This window comes from Macaca nemestrina, chromosome X, assembly GCF_043159975.1.
Source record: "Macaca nemestrina isolate mMacNem1 chromosome X, mMacNem.hap1, whole genome shotgun sequence".
Taxonomy (NCBI): Eukaryota; Metazoa; Chordata; class Mammalia; order Primates; family Cercopithecidae; genus Macaca; species Macaca nemestrina.
The window spans coordinates 142,398,904-142,422,284 of record NC_092145.1 but is presented as its reverse complement, the minus strand read 5'-3'; the positions used below and the strand labels follow the sequence as shown (position 1 = coordinate 142,422,284).

Below are 23,381 nucleotides of genomic sequence, written 5' to 3'. Positions count from 1 at the left end.
TGTCATTAAAAATACAAAATGCCCCAACAAAAATAAACAACTTAGCCACTTCTTTGAGTAACAATAGAACGAGCCATTCTAAATATGTAGATGTCTCTAAAGAAAATGATTTAACATTAGCATTATAATATTCTATTTAGATAAACAGCTATATAATTTTTAGCCTAGCCTATGTGAATCTACTAAAAATAACATTAGAAATACCCACGCAGGCTCACTGCATACCAGCAGTGACCTTTAGAATCCTCACAAATAAAACACAATAATCTGCAACTCAGTCTCCAGCAATTTCAGAATTAAATAGATCACCTCAGTACTACAGGCAGTAACCGTTCAAAGAAACTGACTCAGCAGAACATAATGGTAAAAGCAATTCTATTGCCCAAGTAGTTGAACGTCAGAAACACACAGTGTCTACCTCCATGCATAGTAACAGGGCATCTTCTGTTCTAGTCAGACATCCCTCCCACACCTCAACCTTGCCTCCCACAGGTTAACACTCTTCCTTGTATCATCACTTAAAGACTTCTCTGAGATACTACTTTTTCATTCTTTCTCCCACTTTCCTACTGTGCCCAAAACAAGCACAAAACGCCCTTTTGTTCCCCTCCCTTCATTTTCAAAGGTTTGTTTTGCAACTGATCACCACAAGGAAAAGGGATGAACTTACAAAGGAAAACAGAGTCTTTAATTTTCAGTGGTAGCTGTTCCAGTTTTTATAAAAATTGTACCTGCCTTTTCATATTTTAACCCTTGTTGGACCTTGCACCAATTTCCCTATTTTAACCAGAGGGTTCTCTTCATTTACCAAGCAGAGATGGATGACATGTCCAGAGTTCAACAGCAAAAACAAGCCCAGAATCTGCTGCCTTAGCTCCTTCACCATCCTTCCTGAGTCTCCTTGATGGTCCATGTAGGTTTCCCTCTCAACACCAAAGAATCATAGTTTTACAGTATAAAAAATTACATGTTTAACACATATAATAAAAAGCAATTCCAACACAAAAAGAAAGAAATCACTCACTCAGAAAAGCAAGGATTTCATTTAAATTAGATTGCTTTGGGGGTCTGACAGAACTTCTCATTAGGAAGCGCTGTTAGGTCTTTTCCGGCAGCTTTTAAAAATTAGGTCTGGGTAACTAAACCAAAACCAAATATATTGATAGGATCTATAGTTTTGATTCACTCCCTCCTCCCCCATTTCAAAATAGGGCTTGGGGACCTAAGATAAACAGATTAAAGAAGGAAGAAGAAACACTTCATATGCCTTATAAAACATTATACCTTAATCTGCATAGAAAACTCTATCTTAAGGTTACTGGCAACTTGCAATGTTACTGGGAAAAATTTCCCAAACACGAGACATTAAAGGATAGCTCTTTAACCTGTATCTTGTTTAAGACACAAAAGCCCAGCTAAAGTTGTTCTCTACCTCCATACCTAAGTGACAATGCCATTTTAAGTTGGCATATATGCTAAATTAAAATAAGACAATCTAATTTAGTAAAATTTATATCGTTTCCCTGCCCTGTTATATAATTATATCCCCATAAGTATTCAGACTAGAAAGAAAATCATAAAAATGCAAGAACAAGCTAGAAATCACAATTAGAATTTAGAAAGGCTCTAAGAATCTTGTTTTTAAAACATGTTTGTTTTCTACTTGCCAATCAACCACTGACACTATTTGTAAACTACTCCCCCTTTCAGCCTCATGGGGGATGCTTCTCATGAAGACTATTTTATTTCACAATTGCTACTCACATGTGCTTACTTCAAAAGAACCCAAGATTTTGGTCACAATGACATTATTAAAAATATTATAGGCCGGGCGCGGTGGCTCAAGCCTGTAATCCCAGCACTTTGGGAGGCCGAGACGGGCGGATCACGAGGTCAGGAGATCGAGACCATCCTGGCTAACACGGTGAAACCCCGTCTCTACTAAAAAATACAAAAAACTAGCCAGGCGAGGTGGTGGGCGCCTGTAGTCCCAGCTACTCGGGAGGCTGAAGCAGGAGAATGGCGTAAACCCGGGAGGCGGAGCTTGCAGTGAGCTGAGATCCGGCCACTGCACTCCAGCCTGGGTGACAAAGCGAGACTCCGTCTCAAAAAAAAAAAAAAAAAAAAAATATATAATCTCCATAGCTTTTAATATTTTCAGAAGAAAGTTCACACAAAAAGAAGCAACTTCAGTTCTTTTAGGTCAATTCATAATTCATCTAGCAACATGAGCTTTTAAAAGTCACTCAATTTTTAAACCATAGGTACCTTGTTTCTTCCTAAATTATTTCTTGAGTAACTTCCATTATGCTATTGTTAAAAAAAAATCTTGGTTGTCACTGCTACAATTTCCAAAAAACACATCAAACATATTAATATATTTAATTAGTAAAATGTTATTCACATTTCTGTATCATAAAAAAACTTTTAATAAATCTCAGGTAATACCAGTAAAAAAGCATTTACTGTCATATCCCTAAAAACTATTTTTAATAAAACAACAACAGTGTCATTACAAACTGGTGATTTAAATGATCAAACTTGACTTACAATAGGACTATTCTTTTTAAAAAGAAAAAAAAAATTTTATGGTAGAAATAACCAAAGACTTACTTTTCCCTGTACTATAAAACAGTTTTTAGAAGTGACTATTCAAATAATAGTGCCAACAATTTCAATAAGTAATATTTAGAATCAAACAGAGGACGTCTTTGAGATAACCAAAATTACCAAGATATTTAGTATACAAAAGCTAACAAAGCAGACAATGAATTTCTTTAACCACACTTCAATTACAATATAAAAAAACTTTTGCAGTAATTCCTACCTTTATCAATATTCCAGAGAAACAAGTTGCTGCTGTTTTTACCATTAAGGTGATTTAGGTTCCAAATGATAAGATAGCCTTGCTCCTTACCAGGAATAAAATTGCCTTTCTGGAGAAAGCAAGTCAACAACAAAGCCCATGTTGCCTGAGCAAGCCTGAATTTCTAGCAAATGGGGATGAAGCTATTTGCATTTGTTGGTTTAAGGGGGGAGGAGTGGGAGGAGGGGACTAAGGGGACTGCTAAAGTAATTCGCATAATACATATTGTCTGTGGACTGTAGAGACAGTGATCATCAGTCACCTGCTCAAACTTTCTTCACTCCTGCCTTCAGAGAAGAACCAAAGGTCCTTCCAAAGGTTACCCTGGGTCAGAGAAACTGGAAAGAAATAAGAAGACACACAAAATCTAACTGCTAACCCATTGCATCTATAGATAAAGTTATCCCTACCTGATCACATGTCCTAAAAACCAAGACATTTTAATAGTCTCAAGAGAACTTACTAAAATATATCATAGAACAGAAGCAAGAAAGAAAAATCTCCAGACTCTGCTTGCAATTGTTGCAGTATTTAGCTGGAATACTTAAAACAGAAAAAGGAAAATTTTTTTCCAAGATACTTCTTTGCATCATAATAGCCATCTCATTTGCACAAGCAAAACATTTGTTCCAAGCTGTTCATATGAAAAAGAAAGTATCAGCTGTATTAAATTTCATAGCTTTTGAGTCATTTAGGTTGACAGCATTTCTAACCATTTCATTTATACCAAACAAGAGTACTGAATATACTCAGTATATTAGTCCGTATTTTATTATAAATTACATTAAGGGCAAAAATCTACGTAAATAATCGTGTTTATTCAGAAGCCTTCTAGTGGGACTGACAAACCTCGAACTTTTTACAACCTTAGTTATATGCACCTCTGCCACTTCTGACCTACTGTTACACAGAAAAATGAAAAGTGCTGCTTTATGTGGCTTTAACTGAACATACACAGTCCTACAAAAACAGGGGGAAAGTTGGCGAATACATGCATTAAAAGCTATAAAATCTTAATTTTAAAATTTAGAGAGATGAAACACAAGCTACAGAAACCACATACTCCTCTCTGCACATACCTGAACAAAGAGCAAAAAGCAGCCACAATTTCAAGTTTTGTTTTCTTAAAAATGAGAATGGGGTGGGAGTGTGGAAAGTAGTAGACCTATTTCTTGTTTGCTCAACGAAAAATTTCCCAAAAGACAAACTTTAAAACAGTTAAGAAGGAAAACATTAGAGTTTTTCAAAATAGAAAAAAAAAAAAAAACTACTAAAGTGACCAGTTACATTTTTTTTTAAAGATCAAACGTTTAGATTTTTAAAACCCACTCCCTTAAAGTTTTAATTAAGAAAAAACTAAACCACACACATACTTGCCCATAAAATAAACCAGCATTCAAAGAAGCAGCTAACACTCCCCAAAATAATTAATTACCTTTAAGGTCTATTTAAGTAAGTTGTGAAGGAAATGCAATGTTACCATTGAGTTCCAATTCTAAATTAAGCTGTTTCCGTGAGATGTAGGGGGACAGAAGACCCAATAAACGGAAAGGTTTTATCAAGAAAACAGTTAAGGTGGTCACTGGAAGCCTACAGTGCCACAGGACAGGAATGCTTGGCTACACCTTCCTGATTCTAGGTTTTCCCCTCCTCCACGGTTCCCTTTGGACCAGAAGAATTCCTCTATACCCTTGGGATCCTGCAACCTTATACTCAGCATCTGGAAGTTTGCTGCTTGCCCTCCTTCCTAGTCTGTAAGGTCACAATTGCTTAAAGAATTAGGCTACAAGATGACACTTCAGACCAGAGTAGGTCATTAAGTTACAATCAATGATACATAAATCTGAAGCTAAAGTTAAAAACTTTGAACATCCCATAATAATGAAAACAATACTGGGGGCAAACTTTTAAAAGAATCTTCTACTTCTTAGTTTTTCAAAAGACTAATAATCTGTATTTATTTATTATATTAATAAATAAAATTATAGAGACAAAATAGTAATGGGTTTACAAACTTTCCCCAAAAAAGACAGGAAAAATAAAAGATTTTTTAAAAAAATTTTCACATAGCCTTCAAAACAGGGTAGTCCTAGTTTTGATTCTAAGTTGCTGGATTATCCTGTCTTGCTCTTTCATGTATTAAATATTTGGACTTTAATGAAATGACTGGCTATAAACTCCTATAAGTATATATGCACTGGAGACACGGGGATAGCAATATAGGGAAAAAACGGTAGCTTACAGGGAATTCCTAAATTTCTATCATTTTTTAGAGAGAACTAAAATATAAGATACAGAAGAGCAGGGAGCAAGATGAAAACAGAAAACGGCAAGATCAAATAAACTTGCAAGAAGAAAATCTACAATGAGCCTCGTTTTCATTTACGTCATTCAGCCTTCTTCTGCAAGTTGCCAAGGACACAGCAGCACATATGTTCCTTTCCTCTTTTTCACCAGACACTCTGCACGGGTCTCATGAGTAAATCTGATGAGCTGTGACAGCACCAACCAGAAGCTAAGGGCTTTGAAAGATTGTAGGGTCATAACAAGAGCTAAGAAAAGAAAACCTAAATAAACAAGAGGGAAAAAGCCATACAGCTTGCTGAATTTTCTATCCAAGTAAGTTTCTCAGTGATTTTTTTCTACCATTAATAAGCCTAATGCAAATTTTTGCTGTTTCTGATCACAGAAGTATTTACACAGTTTTTAAAAATTGTTAGAAAAAGTTTTAAAGTAAATTAAACTTTATTACTATCCTTGAAAAGGAAACCAGTAAAGCTTAAATAAACATTTATTTAATGTAAAGTCATATCAAGGAGCATTCATCGATGCCTCGTTACATTTTTAAAGAAACTATGCAACTGTATTTCTTTAGTTATTAATTATAAGGTTTTAAATGCTACAACCCTTAAAATATTTTGGAAAAGCTGTTATATAAAGGTTGAGAGCAAACATTTCCAGTGTTTTTCAGAAATATTCAAAGTATTGTCATTTGAATGATGTGTTTAAAAAGAAAAATTCAAAATAAAAATAGATTTTTTTAATTTATGAAATTCAATTAATTTAATATTATGTGTGCCTTCTGAAATTATTTAACTCTAAGGCATTTAAAGTATTTAATATTCAAGTCAATAAATAATATTTCTCTAAGTTAAAAAAACTTTAACATTAAAAAGCAAACTACTGGAAAAAATTTTTTACTTTTATGACACAGGGTTGATATGAGCAATAAATGAAGCACTCAAATCAGTTAAAAAAAAAGCATGCTAAGAGAAAAATGGGAAAACGTGATTAGCAGGCAAACTATAAAGGAATATTAATGACCAAAAAACATGGAAAGATTCAATCTCACTAGTAATCTAATAAATGAAATTTTGGAAAACAAATATTTTTTTAGTTAGCAAAAAATAACAAGAAAAATAATTCCCAAGGTTGGCCAGAGTAGTAAAAAAACACTTCTGAGGTTGGCGGAAATGGGTATACCTTTCTAAAAGACCACTTGTCAGCCTTAAAAACATACCCCTTAACCTAGCAAAGTTATCTATGGAAACAGAGAGGTATACAAAGATATATACATAAAAGTATTCATCATATCATCTAGTTTAATAACAAATCTGGAAATATTCTAAATGCTTAACAAAACAGAGATTAGGTTAAGTAAATTATGGAACAGCCATACAATGGAATGCAGTGCACACATAAAATTCAATTTATAGAGATATTTTACATGGGAATACAGTCACAACAGATTTTGGAAAAAATAGGCAAGAAATAATATACACAATAACCCCTTTTCAAACTAAAATTGTCATTTTATTTACTTTAAAGCACAAATGCTATATACAAATATATTCTTTTTTTTTAAGCCACAGATAAAAGCAAGATCCCATTACCACTTCCTTTACCATTCAACATCCTTCGCAGAAATAATCAGTATTACAGATCTGATATATAGCCTTCCAGATTTTTTTTACATATTTACACACATATTTCTAAAGGTACATATAGAAATACATATTTATTTTGTTTTGACATAACAGTATTACACTGTATATATTTGAGGGGACTTCCTTTTTTCACTTAATATATCTTAGAGAGCTTTCCTTAGTATAAGTAGAAACACTCTCATTCTAAATTATTCTATAATTATTCTAAAGAACTATACCATAACTTATTTCAACATTTCTCCACTGATTTGAACATGTATGTGTGTGTTTTCTAAAGTTAAATGTGTAATGTAAGAGAAAAGAAAAGTAGAATGAAGCCAAATACCACACTGCTTGCCATAGTTGTATCCAAAAGCTTTTCCCAATATTTTGCTTTGAGCATTTACTTTTTCTATTAGAAGAAAATTGTTACATTAAAAAGTAGAATGAAAAATAATTAGAAAAATATTTTGCTTTCAAGAATATACATATTATATCTAAAAAAACCATACTTTTATTTTACAGCTGACATCTAAATAAATGGGGTATTGCCTAAATGTTTTCCCTACGCAAAAAGAGTATTTCACTTTGTCTAAGTACAGTACTAACTACTATTAACCTATCCATAATTAATAAGCGATGCCTGAAAAAAAGCAAAATGAATCACACATGCATTATCTTTGGGTGAACGCCAACTACAAGTTTTTAACCATACTTTCCCCAGAATCCCAAAGTTCTTCCGGGGACTTCTGGAAATATTTATAAAACAGATTGTGGCAGCAGTGGGCACACATTTGTTTCTACTCTTAACTGCTTCCAAATTCTACTTTAACATGGTTTGAACTATTTGTACTCAATATTCAAAAGGCTATCAAGAAAACTGCTTTACAACCTTGAATTACTTGTGCCATCTGAAATCCTTAATTTCTCACCATGAAAGTGAACAGTGTGTTTTTTTTTTATTTATTTTTTATTATTATACTTTAAGTTCTAGGGTACATGTGCATAATGTGCAGGTTTGTTACATATGTATACTTGTGCCATGTTGGTGTGCTGCACCCATCAACTCGTTAGCACCCATCAACTCATCATTTACATCAGGTATAACTCCCAATGCAATCCCTCCCCCCTCCCCTCTCCCCATGATAGGCCCCGGTGTGTGATGTTCCCCTTCCCGAGTCCAAGTGATCTCATTGGTGAACAGTGTATTTATATATGCATGGTTTTGCCAAGACATCAAGATTCGACAAAACCTACAAACAGAACTACCAAGGTAACACTGTAAAACACCAAAGATGACATGAAAAGATTAAAGTAGCTAGATTTTAAAATGACAGATTACAGTCAGAGGAGAAATACTGACAGCTATATTTTCAACAGCAATAATGGAAACCAAAAGTCAAAAGAATGTCTTCATTGTGCTGAAGGACAATGGCTGTCAACCTGGTATTTTACCATCACAGAAAGTGTCTTTTGAGGACAAAGCTGAAATAATGACATGTTCAAATGAACAGAAACCAAGACAGAATGCAACTAGCAGACCTTCAGTAAAGGAAATTCTGAAGGATCTACCTCAGAAAGAAGAAAAGTAATCCCAGATGAAAGGTTTGAGACATCAAGAATAAATAAAGAGCAAAGAACATGCTAAATATGTGGGTAAATCTCAACAAACATTGACTATGTAAGTAATAATAGTAACAGCCCATGAGATTTTTTTAAGATACAATTAAAACATGCAATAGGTAAATCACTTCAAGATGGCTGACTGGAGGCTTCCAATATTCCTCTCCTCCAGAAAGAAGAACCAAAATATTAAGCATATAATCTTCAAACTGAGCATCTAAGAAGGAACACTGGAATCTAACAAGAAGTAAGAGGAAACACCTGAGGCATGAAAAGAGAGGGACGCAAGACGGCCAGTTTGGTCAAGACTGGCTGAGAGCCCGAAGAGGATCTTCAGTGAGGGGAAAGGGTAAGTGAGAGATCCCCAGTGGCCAATATTCCCACCATGGACTCCGCCAGCCCTAGCCACAGAAAAACCCATCACAGGCCTTGAGAACAGCTTAAGGACCTGCTTAGAGATCACGCAACATCATTGCTCCAGAAAGTGAGCCCACGTCCCAAGTCCTAAGCAACTGTAGCACAGTGCCATTCTGAGATCTCAGCCCCCACCACACTGCATCCTGCCCTGGAGCCCAACAACCCCTACATGTCCACATCCCTAGAGCCCCACCAACATCTCCCAACATCCACCCAGAGGGCTGCAGTGGCGCAACAACCGTTAGACCCAGCGAAGTGGCAAGGTCCCCAGCACTCTACCATACACAGTGTCCTGCACCCTGGGGAACAAATGGTGCAGCATACTGGAGAGGCTGTCCACCCCCACCCAAAACAAAGGGAGCCAAAGCACATGCTCCCTAAAGCCTAAGAACCACCTGCCTGGGAGGACTACTACTGAGAGCAACCTTACTCCCTCCACAGTAGCAGGGCTCCTTCACACAGACTCTGAGAACAGACTCTAACACTGTCCACAGCAGCTGCCACTAGGGGCCTAAGTGTGCACCCCTAGCAATTACCCCTCACCCCCAGCAGCAAGGCCACCTCTGTGTACTTGCACACTGGTTTTCCCTGCTGTTACCACAGCCGCCGCCACCAGGGGCTAAAGCACATGCTCCCACCAGGGCCTGAGAACTGCCTGTCTGTGGCTGCAGCTCTCCCAAGCAGCAGTACGGAGGCACACTTGCACATACCCTGAGGACAGGCTCTGCCTGCCCACCACTGCTGCTGCCACCCAAGCACTGCACCGGGGGTCCAGGGTATTGCCCCACCCTGCCCACCACAGCCAGTGCCCAAATACACCACCAGGGACCTGAGGCATGGCCTGCTGGCACTGCTCTCTCATTGCCCAAGTATACCTCCCAGGAGCCTGGGGACTGACCCGCCCTGACCATCACTGCTATGCACTCCTCCTGGAGGCCTGAGGATGGGGCCAGCCAGCCTGCTACTGTCACCTCAGCCAGCATCCACTGGCACATACCCACTGGGGGCCTGAGGACTGGCTCACCCAGCCTATTGCAGGCACTGTTAACCCGAACACATGCTGCTTTGGGGCCCAAAAGTTGTCCTGTCACCATTAGCGCCATCACCTACACCACACACACCACCCAGAGAACCAAGGACCTTGCAGCATTGCCACTGCTGACATCCTATCAAGTCACCTGCAAGCCCAAATATCAGCCGGTTTGGACCAGATGACCAGGGGCCCAAGAACAGGCATGCTCGGCCCTCTACTGTCATCGCTGGGGCCTGAGGACTGGCCCACCTGGTGTCCTCATCCACAGCAAAACCTCACCACAGCCTCAACCAACAACAGCAGCCTAAGCCACTGAGGAAATTACAAACACTAATGACACTGCTTACAGCCAAATAACTCCTAGAGAAACTTCACTACTTCATGCACTCAGAATCAAAGCTAAAGTATCCTATTTAACCAACAACACATAAACATCTTCCAAAAAAAGATTTCCCCTACAGGGAACATCACACACCGGGGCCTATTGTGGGGAAGGGGGAGGGATAGCATTAGGAGATATACCTAATGTAAATGATGAGTTGATGGGTGCAGCACACCAACATGGCACATGTATACATATGTAACAAACCTGCACGTTGTGCACATGTACCCTAGAACTTAAAGTATAATAATAATAATAATAAAAGATTTCCCCTACAAAAGTCAGTCCAAAAAATTAGAAGCAGCAACTATTATGCTAGATGTGCAGACATCAATGTAAAGACCCAAGAAATAAGGAAAAAAAAGGAAATGTGACACCTCCAAAGGAACACAATAATTTTCCAGCAACAGATTCCAATGAAAAAGAAACAGTTGAAAAATAATTCAAAATAATGATATTAAAGAAACTCAGTGAGATACAAGAGAACACAGATAAATAATACAAAGAAATAAGAAAAACAATTCAGAATGTGAATGAGAAATTCACCAGAGAAATAGATACCATAAAAAAGAACCAAAGAGACACCCTAGATATGAAGAATTCAATGCATTAAATAAAAAATTCCTTTGAGAGCTTCACAATAGATTAGAGCAAGCAGAAAAAAAGAAGCTCAGAACTGGAAGATAGGTCCTTTGAAATAGCCCCCATCAGACAAAAAAAAAAAAAAAAAGAAAGAAAGAATAAAGAAAGCCTACATGACATATGAGACACCATAAAGCAAACAAATATACAAATTTTGGATGTTTCAAAAGATGAAAAGAAGGCCAAAGGCAGAGAAAACCTATTTAACAAAATAGCTGAAAACTACCCAAAAGAAAAGAGACATCACAACAAAAACCACAGAAATACAAAAGATCATCAGAGACTATTATGAACAACTATACACTAACAAATTGGAAACCCTAGAGGAAATGCATAAATTCCTGGACACACAGAACCTATCAAGACTGAATAAGGAAGAAACAGAAAACCCTGACAGACCAATTAATAAGCAATGAGACTGAATCAGTAATAAAAAGTCTCCCAACAATCTTAGGGATGTTGGGATCAGATGGCTTCACTGCTAAATTCTACCGTATTTATAAAGAACTAACACCAATTCTCCTCAAATTATTTCAAAAACTTGAAGAGGTGAGAATTCTCCTTAACTCATTCTACAAGGCCAGCATTACCCTAATACCAAAACCAGACAAGGACACAAGGAAAAAAAAGAAAACTACAGGCCAATTTCCCTATGAACATAGATGCAAAAATCCTCAACAAAATACTAGTAAATTGAATCCAAACATAATACACCATGATCAAGTAGGATTTGTCCCAAGGATGCAAGGATAAGTTCAACATACACAAATAAATGTGATACATCATATCAAAAGTATGAAGGACAAAAACCATATGGTCATCTCAATAGATGCAGAAAAAGCATTTGATAAAATCCAATGTCCTTCATGATTAAAAACTCTCAACAAACTAGGCACAGAAGGAACACTCCTCAACATAACACAGGCTATATATGACAAAGGCACAGCTAACATCATTCTGAACAAAAGCTGAAAGCCTTTCCTCTAAGAACTGCAACAAGTCAAGAATGCCCACTTTCAGCACTCCTATTCAACATAGTATTGGAAGTCCTAGCCAGAGCAATTAGGCAAAAGAAATAAAAGGAATCTAAATGGAAAAAAGGAAGGCAGATTGTGCCTCGTAGGCTGGCTTTGGCTCAAGTGGCTACTTCCTCACACGACTTTCTAACCATTAAATTGTCCCTCTTTGCAGGTGACATGATCTTGTATTTAGAAAAACCTAAGGACTCCACCAAAAAATTCTTAGATCTAATAAACAAATTCAGTACAGTTGCAGGATACAAAATCAACATACAAAAATCAGTAGTGTTTCTATACACCAATAACGAAATAGCTGAAAAAGAAATTAAGAAAATTCCATGTATAATAACCACATAAGAAATAAAACACTGGGTGTGGTAGCTCACACCTGTAATCCCAACACTTTGGGAGACTAAGGCAGCAGGATCACTTGAGTCCAGGAGCCTGGGCAACACAGTGAGACCCTGTCACTACCAAAAAAAAATTTTTTTTTTAATTATCTGGGCAAGGTGGCACATGCCTGTAGTCCCAGCTACTCAGGAGGCTGAGGCAGGAGGATTCCTTGAGCCCAGGAGGTGGAAGCTACAGTGAGCTGTGATCACGCCACTGCACTCCACCCCAGGCAAGAGAGCAAGAACCAGTCTCAAAAAAAAAAAAAGAGAGAAGAAGAAAGAAAACAGGAAGAAATTTTTACCAAGGAGGTGAAATATCTCTACAAGAAAAACTACAAAACGCTGATGAAAAAAATTAATGAGGACATGAACAAATGGAAAGACATTCCATGTTTATGGATCAGAATAATTAATATTGTTAAAATGACCACACTACCCAAAACAAGCTACAGATTCAATGCAATCTTTATCAAAATACCAATGTCACTCTTCACAGAAATAGAAAAAACAATCCTAAATTTTGTATGAAACCAAATAGAGTCCATATAGCCAAAGTAATCCTGAGCAAAAAAAAGAGAAGTATCACACCACCTGACTTCAAAATATATTGCAAAGCTATAGTAACCAAAACAGCATGGTATTAGTATAAAAACAAATACATTGACCTACAAAACAGAAAACCCAGAAATAAGCCCATCTATTTACAGCTAACTGATTTTTGGCAAAAGCACCAAGAACGTACATTGAGAAACGGACACCCTTTTCAATAAACAGTGCTAGGAAAACTGGATATCCATATATAAAAAATGAAACTAGGCCAGGCGTGGTGGCTCATGCCTGTAATCCCAACACTTTGGGAGGCCAAGGCAGGCAGATCACCCGAGGTCAGGAGTTCAAGACCAGCCTGGCCAACATGGGGAAACCCCGTATCTAACTGATGGGTGTGGTGGCGGGCGCCTGTAATCCCAGCTGCTCGGGAGGCTGAAGCAGGAGAACTGCTTGAACCCAGGAGGCGGAGGTTGCAGTGCACCAAGACTGCACTCACTGCACTGCACTCCAGCCTAGGCAACAGAGTGAGACTGTGTCTCACAAAAAAAAAAAGAAACTAGACCCCTAGACCCCTCTCTCACCATATACAAAAATCAACTCAAAATGCATTAAAGACTTGAACATAAGACCCGAAACTACAAAACTACTAGAAGAAAACATAGGAGAAACAGTTCAGGACATTGGTCTAAGCAAAGATTTTATGGCTAGACCTCAAAAGCACAGGCCACAAAAACAAAAACAGACAAGTGGGACTACATAAAATTAAAAAGCATATACACTGCAAAGGAAACAATCAATGGAGTGAAGACAACCTCTTGAATAGGAGAAAATATTTGTAAACTATTTATCCCACAAGGGACTAATAACCAGAACATACAAGGAACTCAACAGCAAGAAAAAACTAATAATCCCTTAATTAAAAAGTGGGCAAAGGGGCTGGGCAAAGCCTGTATTCCCAGCACTTGGGGAGGCCAAGGTGGGCGGATCACAAGGTCAGGAGACAGAGACCATACTGGCTAATATGGTGAAACCCCATCTGTACTAAAAATACAAAAAAAAAAAAAAAAAAAATTAGCCAGCCATGGTGGCACGCACTTGTAGTACCGGCTACTCAAGAGGCTGAGGCAGGAGAATTGCTTGAACCTGGGAGGCAGAGGTTGCAGTGAGCTAAGATCGTGCCACTGCACTCCAGCCTGAGCAACAGAGTGAGACTCCATCTCAAAAAAAAAAGTGGACAAAGGATCTGAATAGACATTTCTCAAAACAATACATACAAATGGCCAACAAGTGTATGAAAAAATGCTCAACATCACTAATCATCAGGGAAATGGAAATCAAAACCACAATGAGTTGTCATCTTATTCCAGTAAGAATGGCTACTATTAAAAAGACAAAAAAAAAAAAACAATAGATGCTAGCTAGGACGCAGAGAAAAGGTAACTCTTTTATTTTCTTTTTCTTTTCCTTTTTTTTAAATAGAGACAAGGTCTTGCTCTGTTGCCCAGGCTATAGTGCAGTGACATGAATATAGCTCACTGGGCTAATGAGGCCCAGGGCTCAAGCAATCCTCCCACCTCAGCCTCGCCAGCAGCTAGGACTATAGGCTCGTATCACCATGCCCAGTTTACTTTTTTATTTTTTTGTAGAGACAGAGTCTCACTGTGTTGCCCAGGCTGGTCTCAAACTCCTGGCTTCAAACAATCCTCCCAACTCAGCCTCCCAAAGTGTAGAGATTAGAGGGTGAGCCACTATGCCTAGCCAGAAAAGGGAACTCTCATATACCGTTGGTGGGAATGTAAATTAGTACAGCCATTATGGAAAATAGTATGGCAACTTCTTGGCCAGGCGTGGTGGCTCATGCGCGTAATCCCAGCACTTTGGGAGACCGAGGCAGGCAGACTGCTTGTGTCTAGGAGGTCGAGACCAGCTTTGGTAACGTGGTGAAACCCGGTCTCTACTAAAAATACAAAAATTAGCCAGGTGAGGTGGTGCGCACCTGTAGTCCCAGCTACTTGGAGAGCTGAGACAGGAGGATCACTTGAGCCCAGAAAGTCAAGGCTTTACTAAGCCGAGATCACGCCACTGCACTCCAGCCTGGGTGACAAAGTGAGACCCTGTCTCAAAAAAAAAAAAAAAAAAACAAGTTTGAGCATTAGTCAGAAAAAGGTAACAAGAACATCATTCACACAAAATCTGGTCATCAGATAAAGTAGACGTAAAGGTTAAAAAAAGGAGATCAGCCAGGTATGGTGGCTCACGCCGGTAATCCCAGCATTCTGGGAGGCCAAGGCGGGTAAATCACCTGAGGTCAGGAGTTCAAGACCAGCCTGGCCAACATGGGGAACTCCTGTCTTTAATAAAAATATAAAAATTAGCCAGGTGTTGTGGCAGGTGCCTATAATCCCAGCTACTCAGAAGGCTGAGGCAGGAAAATCTATTGAACCCAGGAGACAGAGGTTGCAGCGAGCCAAGTTCACACCACTACACTCCAGCCTGGGCAACGGAGCAAGACTCCGTCTCAAAAAAAAAAAAAAATCATTAGGTTGGTTTCCCCAGCACCAGGAGAAAAACCATAAATAAATCAGGTTACTGTGGAAGGTTCAGTCCACCAGGAAGTTATAACAATTCAAAATTGGTACACATTTGGTAATATAGCCACAAAATAGATAAAGCAGAAAGCAAAATTGAAAGAACTACAAGAAAAAACAAATCCATAATTATATGAAGGCTGTAAGGAAAAATAATCTGAATAACAGTAAATTTCTCATCAGAAACCATAGAAGCCAAACAGAAGTTGCAGAATACTTTTCAAGTGCGAAAAGAAAAGAATTATTGACCAGGCACGGTGGCTCACACCTGTAATCTTAGCACTTTGGGAGGCCGAGGCGGATGGTTCACCTGAGGTCAGGAGTTCGAGAGCAGCCTGACCAATATGGTGAAATCCAGTCCTTACTAAAATTATAAAAATTAACTGGGCATGATGGTGGGCGCCTATAGTCCCAGCTACTCGGGAGGTTGAGGCAGGAGAATGACTTGAACCCAGGAGGCGGAGGTTGCAGTGAGCCGAGATCACACCACTGCTCCCCAGCCTGGTGACAGAGCAAGACTCACTCTCAAAAAAAAAAAAAAAAAGAAAAGAAAAGAAAAAAAATGGAAAGAATTACCAACCTAGAATTCTATATCCAGCAACTATCCCTAAAGAATGAAGAAGAGGGCTGGGTGTGGTGGCCCATGCCTATAATCCCAACACTTTGAGAGGCTGAAGAGGGAGAATCACTTGAGTCCAACAGTTTAAGACCAGCCTGGACAACACAGTGAGACCCCATCTCTACTAAAAATTTAAAAAATTAGGCCGGGCGCGGTGGCTCAAGCCTGTAATCCCAGCACTTTGGGAGGCCGAGACGGGCGGATCACGAGGTCAGGAGATCGAGACCATCCTGGCTAACACAATGAAACCCCGTCTCCACTAAAAATACAAAAAAATTAGCCGGGCGTGGTGGCGGCGCCTGTAGTCCCAGCTACTCGGGAGGCTGAGGCAGGAGAATGGCGGGAACCCGGGAGGCGGAGCTTGCAGTGAGCCGAGATCGCGCCACTGCACTCCAGCCTGGGCGACAGAGCGAGACTCCGCCTCAAAAAAAATAAAAATAAAAAAATAAAAAATAAAAAAATAAAAAAATAAATAAAAATTTAAAAAATTAGCCTGGCATGGTAGCACGTGCCTGTAGTCCCAGTTACTGGGGAGGCTGAGGCAAGAGGATCAATTGCTTGCATCTGGAAAGTTGAAGCTGCAGTGAGCCATGACAGCACCACTGCACTCCAGCCTGGGTGTCACAGCAAAACCCTGTCTTCAAAAAACAGAGAATTTGTTGCCACCCAACCCTAAAAGCATGGTTAAAAGAAGTTCTCTGAACAGGAAGAAAATGATAATATAAGGAAATCTTGAAAATCAGGAATTAAGAAAGAACAATTTAAAGGGTAAAAATATAAATAAATACAACAGACTTTCCTTCTCTTGAGTTTTCTAAGTTATGTTTGATGGCGGAAGCAAAAATTATAACACTAATGTGGTTCTCAATATTGAAGACAATTATATATAATAGAGGGTAAAGGGACATAAAGTGAGGTACGATTTCTAAAGTTCACTCAAAGTGAATGTCAACTGGGGTAAAGACAGAGAAGGCAGATCTCACAAAGTATTGGGAAGCCACTTTTTCTTTTTCTTTTTTTTTTTTTTTTAACACTGTGCATTTCCTATTTACTCCTTGACTCTCTAAATCTCGCTTTTTATTTATTTTTTATGTTTTTTAGTTTTTATTTTTATTTTTATTTTTTTTTATTATACTTTAAGTTCTAGGGTACATGTGCATAACGTGCAGGTTTGTTACATATGTATACTTGTGCCATGTTGGCGTGCTGCACCCATCAACTCGTCAGCACCCATCAACTCCTCATTTACATCAGGTATAACTCCCAATGCAATCCCTCCCCCCTCCCCCTTCCCCCCTCCCCGTGATAGGCCCCGGTGTGTGATGTTCCCCTTCCCCAGTCCAAGTGATCTCATTGTTCAGTTCCCACCTATGAGTGAGAACATGCGGTGTTTGGTTTTCTGTTCTTGCCATAGTTTGCTAAGAATGATGGTTTCCAGATGCATCCATGTCCCTACAAAGGACACAAACATCCTTTTTTATGGCTGCATAGTATTCCATGGTGTATATGTGCCACATTTTCTTAATCCAATCTGTCACTGATGGACACATGGGTTGATTCCAAGTCTTTGCTATAGTGAATAGTGCCGCAATAAACATACGTGTGCATGTGTCTTTATAGCAGCATGATTTATAACCCTTTGGGTATATACCCAGTAATGGGATGGCTGGGTCATATGGTACTTCTAGTTCTAGATCCTTGAGGAATCACCATACTGTTTTCCATAATGGTTGAACTAGTTTACAATCCCACCAACAGTGTAAAAGTGTTCCTATTTCTCCACATCCTCTCCAGCATCTGTTGTTTCCTGACTTTTTAATGATTGCAATTCTGGCAGAGACACAACAAAAAAAGAGAATTTTAGACCAATATCCCTGATGAACATCCATGCAAAAATCCTCAATAAAATACTGGCAAACCGGATCCAGCAGCACATCAAAAAGTTTATCCACCATGATCAAGTGGGCTTCATCCCTGGGATGCAAGGCTGGTTCAACATACGCAAGTCAATAAACGTAATCCAGCATATAAACAGAACCAAAGACAAAAACCACATGATTATCTCAATAGATGCAGAAAAGGCCTTTGACAAAATTCAACAACCCTTCATGCTAAAAACGCTCAATAAATTCGGTATTGATGGAACATATCTCAAAATAATAAGAGCTATTTATGACAAACCCACAGCCAATATCATACTGAATGGGCAAAAACTGGAAAAATTCCCTTTGAAAACTGGCACAAGACAGGGATGCCCTCTCTCACCACTCCTGTTCAACATAGTGTTGGAAGTTCTAGCTAGGGCAATCAGGCAAGAGAAAGAAATCAAGGGTATTCAGTTAGGAAAAGAAGAAGTCAAATTGTCCCTGTTTGCAGATGACATGATTGTATATTTAGAAAACCCCATTCTCTCAGCCCAAAATCTCCTTAAGCTGATAAGAAACTTCAGCAAAGTCTCAGGACACAAAATTAATGTGCAAAAATCACAAGCATTCTTATACACCAGTAACAGACAAACAGAGAGCCAAATCATGAATGAACTTCCATTCACAATTGCTTCAAAGAGAATCAAATACCTAGGAATCCAACTTACTAGGGATGTAAAGGACCTCTTCAAGGAGAACTACAAACCACTGCTCAGTGAAATAAAAGAGGACACAAACAAATGGAAGAACATACCATGCTCATGGATAGGAAGAATCAATATCGTGAAAATGGCCATACTGCCCAAGGTAATTTATAGATTCAATGCCATCCCCATCAAGCTACCAATGAGTTTCTTCACAGAATTGGAAAAAACTGCTTTAAAGTTCATATGGAACCAAAAAAGAGCCCGCATCTCCAAGACAATCCTAAGTCAAAAGAACAAAGCTGGAGGCATCACGCTACCTGACTTCAAACTATACTACAAGGCTACAGTAACCAAAACAGCATGGTACTGGTACCAAAACAGAGATATAGACCAATGGAACAGAACAGAGTCCTCAGAAATAATACCACACATCTACAGCCATCTGATCTTTGACAAACCTCAGAAAAACAAGAAATGGGGAAAGGATCCCCTATTTAATAAATGGTGCTGGGAAAATTGGCTAGCCATAAGTAGAAAGCTGAAACTGGATCCTTTCCTTACTCCTTATACGAAAATTAATTCAAGATGGATTAGAGACTTAAATGTTAGACCTAATACCATAAAAACCCTAGAAGAAAACCTAGGTAATACCATTCAGGACATAGGCATGGGCAAGGACTTCATGTCTAAAACACCAAAAGCAACGGCAACAAAAGCCAAAATTGACAAATGGGATCTAATTAAACTAAAGAGCTTCTGCATAGCAAAAGAAACTACCATCAGAGTGAACAGGCAACCTACAGAATGGGAGACAATTTTTGCAATCTACTCATCTGACAAAGGGCTAATATCCAGAACCTACAAAGAACTCAAACAAATTTACAAGAAAAAAACAAACAACCCCATCGAAAAGTGGGCAAAGGATATGAACAGACAGTTCTCAAAAGAAGACATTCATACAGCCAACAGACACATGAAAAAATGCTCATCATCACTGGCCATCAGAGAAATGCAAATCAAAACCACAATGAGATACCATCTAAATCTAGCTTTTTAAAGAAACCAAGTAACCATAGTTTTACTAAGACCACTAACGAGTTCTCCTCTTGCTTGACTTTTACACTGCCTTTGATAATGTTGAGTACTTTCTCCTTAAAATCTTTTCTCTACTGTTGCCACGGAAACCAACCTAGTGATCTCCTACATTTATGTATACTTTTTTCCAGTGTCCTAGATTGACTTCTACTACCTATTCCTTATTTTTGTGCTTCTCAAAGTTCAGGCCTCAAACCATGTGCACTGGAAACAACTGAGCCCGACTCCGAACCCAGGGATTCAAACCCCTGGATGTGAGTTCCCGAGCATTGCCTTTTAACAAGCTCCCCCAGGCAATTCAAGAGTAATAATTACTGCTTTAAATGTTGACCCACAAGGTTCTGAACTGGTCCTTTTCTACCTCTACTTGTTATATACACAAAATTAAAACACGCTCAAAACTTCCACCACTTGCTGCTATCAACAAAATAAGTAAACTGCTCACCCTCCCATCCCAAGCACCTATAATCCCACTTGGCACAAAGAATATTTGTTTGAGTGAACATGGTGACTCTCAAACCTGCTTTGTCAACAAGATCTATCTTTTTTAGGCTCCAGATGTACATGTGCAGCTCCAATGAACATGTGCACCTGGATGTCCCAAAGTTACCCTGAATCAGTTAGGATTGAGTTCAGCTAACAGTAATAGAAAAACCTAAAAGAACAGCGACTTATATAACACAGAAGTTTATTTCTCACAATTGTCTGAAAACAGATAATATGGGCTAGTATGAAAGCTCTGCTCCACCAAGTTCTCAGGGACTCTGGCTCCTGGCTGCTTTCCACCCACTGCACAGTGTCTAGCATATGGTCCCCATCTCATGCTCCAAGATGGAGCTCCAGTCAAAACTACATTCGTAACAGCAGGATAAAAGCAGGAAGAAGGAAGAGGAAAGGACATGCTCATCTCTCTATAATATACTTTCTGGAAAAAGTACACACTATGTATGCTTTTATTCCATCAACCAGGACTTAGTCTCGTGGCCATACCATACTGTCAGGAGTCTGGAAATGTAGTCTGTATGTCAGGCAGCCAATTGTAATATTAAGAAAAAAAGAGGGAAGAAATACCGGAGGACAACAGCATTCTCAGCCACACGTTCCAAACTGTGTTCCAAAGTGAACTCGTCAGTTTTTAGGATAAACTGGAATTTTGCACTTTTGTTATGTATCCATCCTACCTTTATCTCCATTCTGCCTGGCAAACTCCTGCTTCTCATCTAATACTCACATCATGCACCTTTTGTGATGCTTTCCTTTATGCAACCACCTTTCCCTCCAGCCAAGACTGGAAGTCTTTGGGCCACCTCCACATCTAGCATACATCTCTATTTTTGCGTTGCTAATACTCTATCTCTTTTTTACAAGTCTATGCCTCCATGCATCCCTCTTCCATTAGAAGGTAAACTTCTTGAGGGTAGAGACTATGTTTTATTTATCTTAATATCATATACACATAGATCTATATCATACTAAATTTTACAAAATCAACCATTAATATCTACTTCCTAGACTTATGGAAACAGGAAACTGGTTAAAGATGTACCTAATAAAAAGGACACTGTGGTACATAGTACTGTAGTATAATGGAATGTGTTAAAGTCCCAAATTACAGATGATCCTAATAGCCACTGCAAGAATAATAGGGCTACAAGCTCTTACCTAGACATTACACTCCTCTGCACACTTTGCCTACTTATTTTCTTCATCTATCTTTCTTTTTTTCTCATAAAATAAATATACTTAGTAGGGTAAGTTTTTAAAGTATGTTTATATTCAATCCCACTAAGCTTATTTTTTATTTATTTATTTTTTTGAGACAGAGTTTTGTTCTTGTCGCCCAGGCTGGCGTGCAGTGGCATGATCTCAGCTCACTGCAACCTCCACCTCCCAGGTTCAAGTGATTCTCCTGCCTCAGCCTCCTGAGTAGCTAGGATTACAGGCACATGCCGCCACGTCCGGCTAAATGAATCCCACTAAGTTTATATTAAACTTAGGCCAATGATTGGGTTCTATGCTTAGACCCCACTTAAGCCTCAGCAGTTACTCCATCATAGAAGACCAGGTTAGGCATATCTAAGCCCTTGAAAGAGTCACCAAGGAACATCAACATGTTGACGTTTCTTTCTCTGAAAGAAAATATCTAGAAGATCATAGTACTCAGCTTAGGAAACACTGTTACAACTAATAAACATTACCATGACTAAAATAACATACTAATTTATGATGGCTTCCCCAGAGTCAAAAATTTTCACTGTAGATTTAACTTAAGGCTATCAAAGTGTCAATTTAACTTAAAAACAGGACCAAAATCATGTAAGACATGTTTATAACAGTTGTTAAGCCCAACCTTTTAAAAAATATCTTTGAGATATGAACAATGGAATATCATGCATAATTTTTCATTGAATATCAACTATAAAAGGAGCTGAGTGTGTACCACCCCCCTTTCTTATAGCAACAAGACCTCAATGGTCCAAATATGACTTTTAGCTTTGTCCATATTCTCCAGTTGGACTGGAACTCAGACTATGATGCTGCAGTGACCTCAAGAATTCTAATCATAGCTTTCCTTTACCTCCAGTTCTCTAGCCTGGACAGTGCTTTGTTCTGCCTGCCACCAGTTGGGGCATGAAGTCCTAGTACCACCAATGCTAACCACAATGCCACCAACGACAGTTACATCTAACTTCAATAAAGTAAAAGAAAATGTAGTTAACTATTATCTTACCACTAGTTCCTGGGGGTTGTAATACATCTCCTGTCAGGCGACACCACCCAACTGGGAAAATATCTCGAGAATCATACTTGCACCAGTAATCAAAAGCTCCACTCCAGCCATCGAATGTGATATGAACTTCATCCCCTTTAACATCTCCAATGGTCGCAGGACAGATGAGATACGGGTTCTTTTTGTCAATAGCTTCTAGTTTCATCCCCACTTTAAAATTATTTAGTAGGGGCTTTGGTGGTTCCTACCAAAACATTAAAAAAAAAAAAAGATTTCATTGTTAAGATGTATTAAGACCCATGTGCTCGAAGTGAAAAGTTGCGTATTCTCTCACAACCCTTAGCAACCAAAAATTAAGCTCCACGTCTAATTATCAATTAATACAGGAAGACAACAGTTCTCACAGATCTGAAACTCTGCTCTCCAACATCTCATATTTTCTCCAGAGCAGAGTCAAGAACCTGGAAAGAAACAAAACCAACCGGATTCATTCATTCAAGAAATATGTATTATCTACTATGTAGCAGGAACTTAAGATCCATTGATGAACAAATAAATCAAACATCCCTGCTCTGGTGGAGCTAGTGCTGGTAATAGTAGTGGTTGTGGACAGGGAAAAGCAATCAACAAGAAATTTTACAACAGGCAGTCAGACAAACCTAACGAATATGTAAACTGGTGTGTCAAAAAGTGGTAAGTTCAAAGAAAAGAAACAACATCAGATAATATCCTAAAAGAAACCCAAAGCATAAGAATTCTAAAGAAAATGAATAACTTAAAATTTAAAAAAAAAGAAACTCAAAGGATAAAATACAGACACAAGAATATGAAAGTCATATAGTCTGGGGTCATTTACAATACCCAATCCAGAAATCAATATTTTAAAAAGTATTAGTCACAAAAAGGCTAAAGCATGTAAATATTAAC

General features: G+C 38.6%; 1 protein-coding gene across 3 annotated transcripts in view; it reads right to left on the bottom strand.

Moving 5' to 3' along the window:
- Positions 1 to 23,381, bottom strand: part of LOC105478186 (Scm polycomb group protein like 2) — a 118,389-nt gene that overhangs the window by 51,201 nt on the left and 43,807 nt on the right. For all 3 annotated transcript variants that reach the window (XM_011735256.3, XM_011735258.3, XM_011735257.3), the window contains exon 7: positions 22,455 to 22,698. In XM_011735256.3, the coding sequence (XP_011733558.1) occupies positions 22,455 to 22,698 (244 nt within the window). The remainder of the gene's footprint in view (positions 1 to 22,454; positions 22,699 to 23,381) is intronic.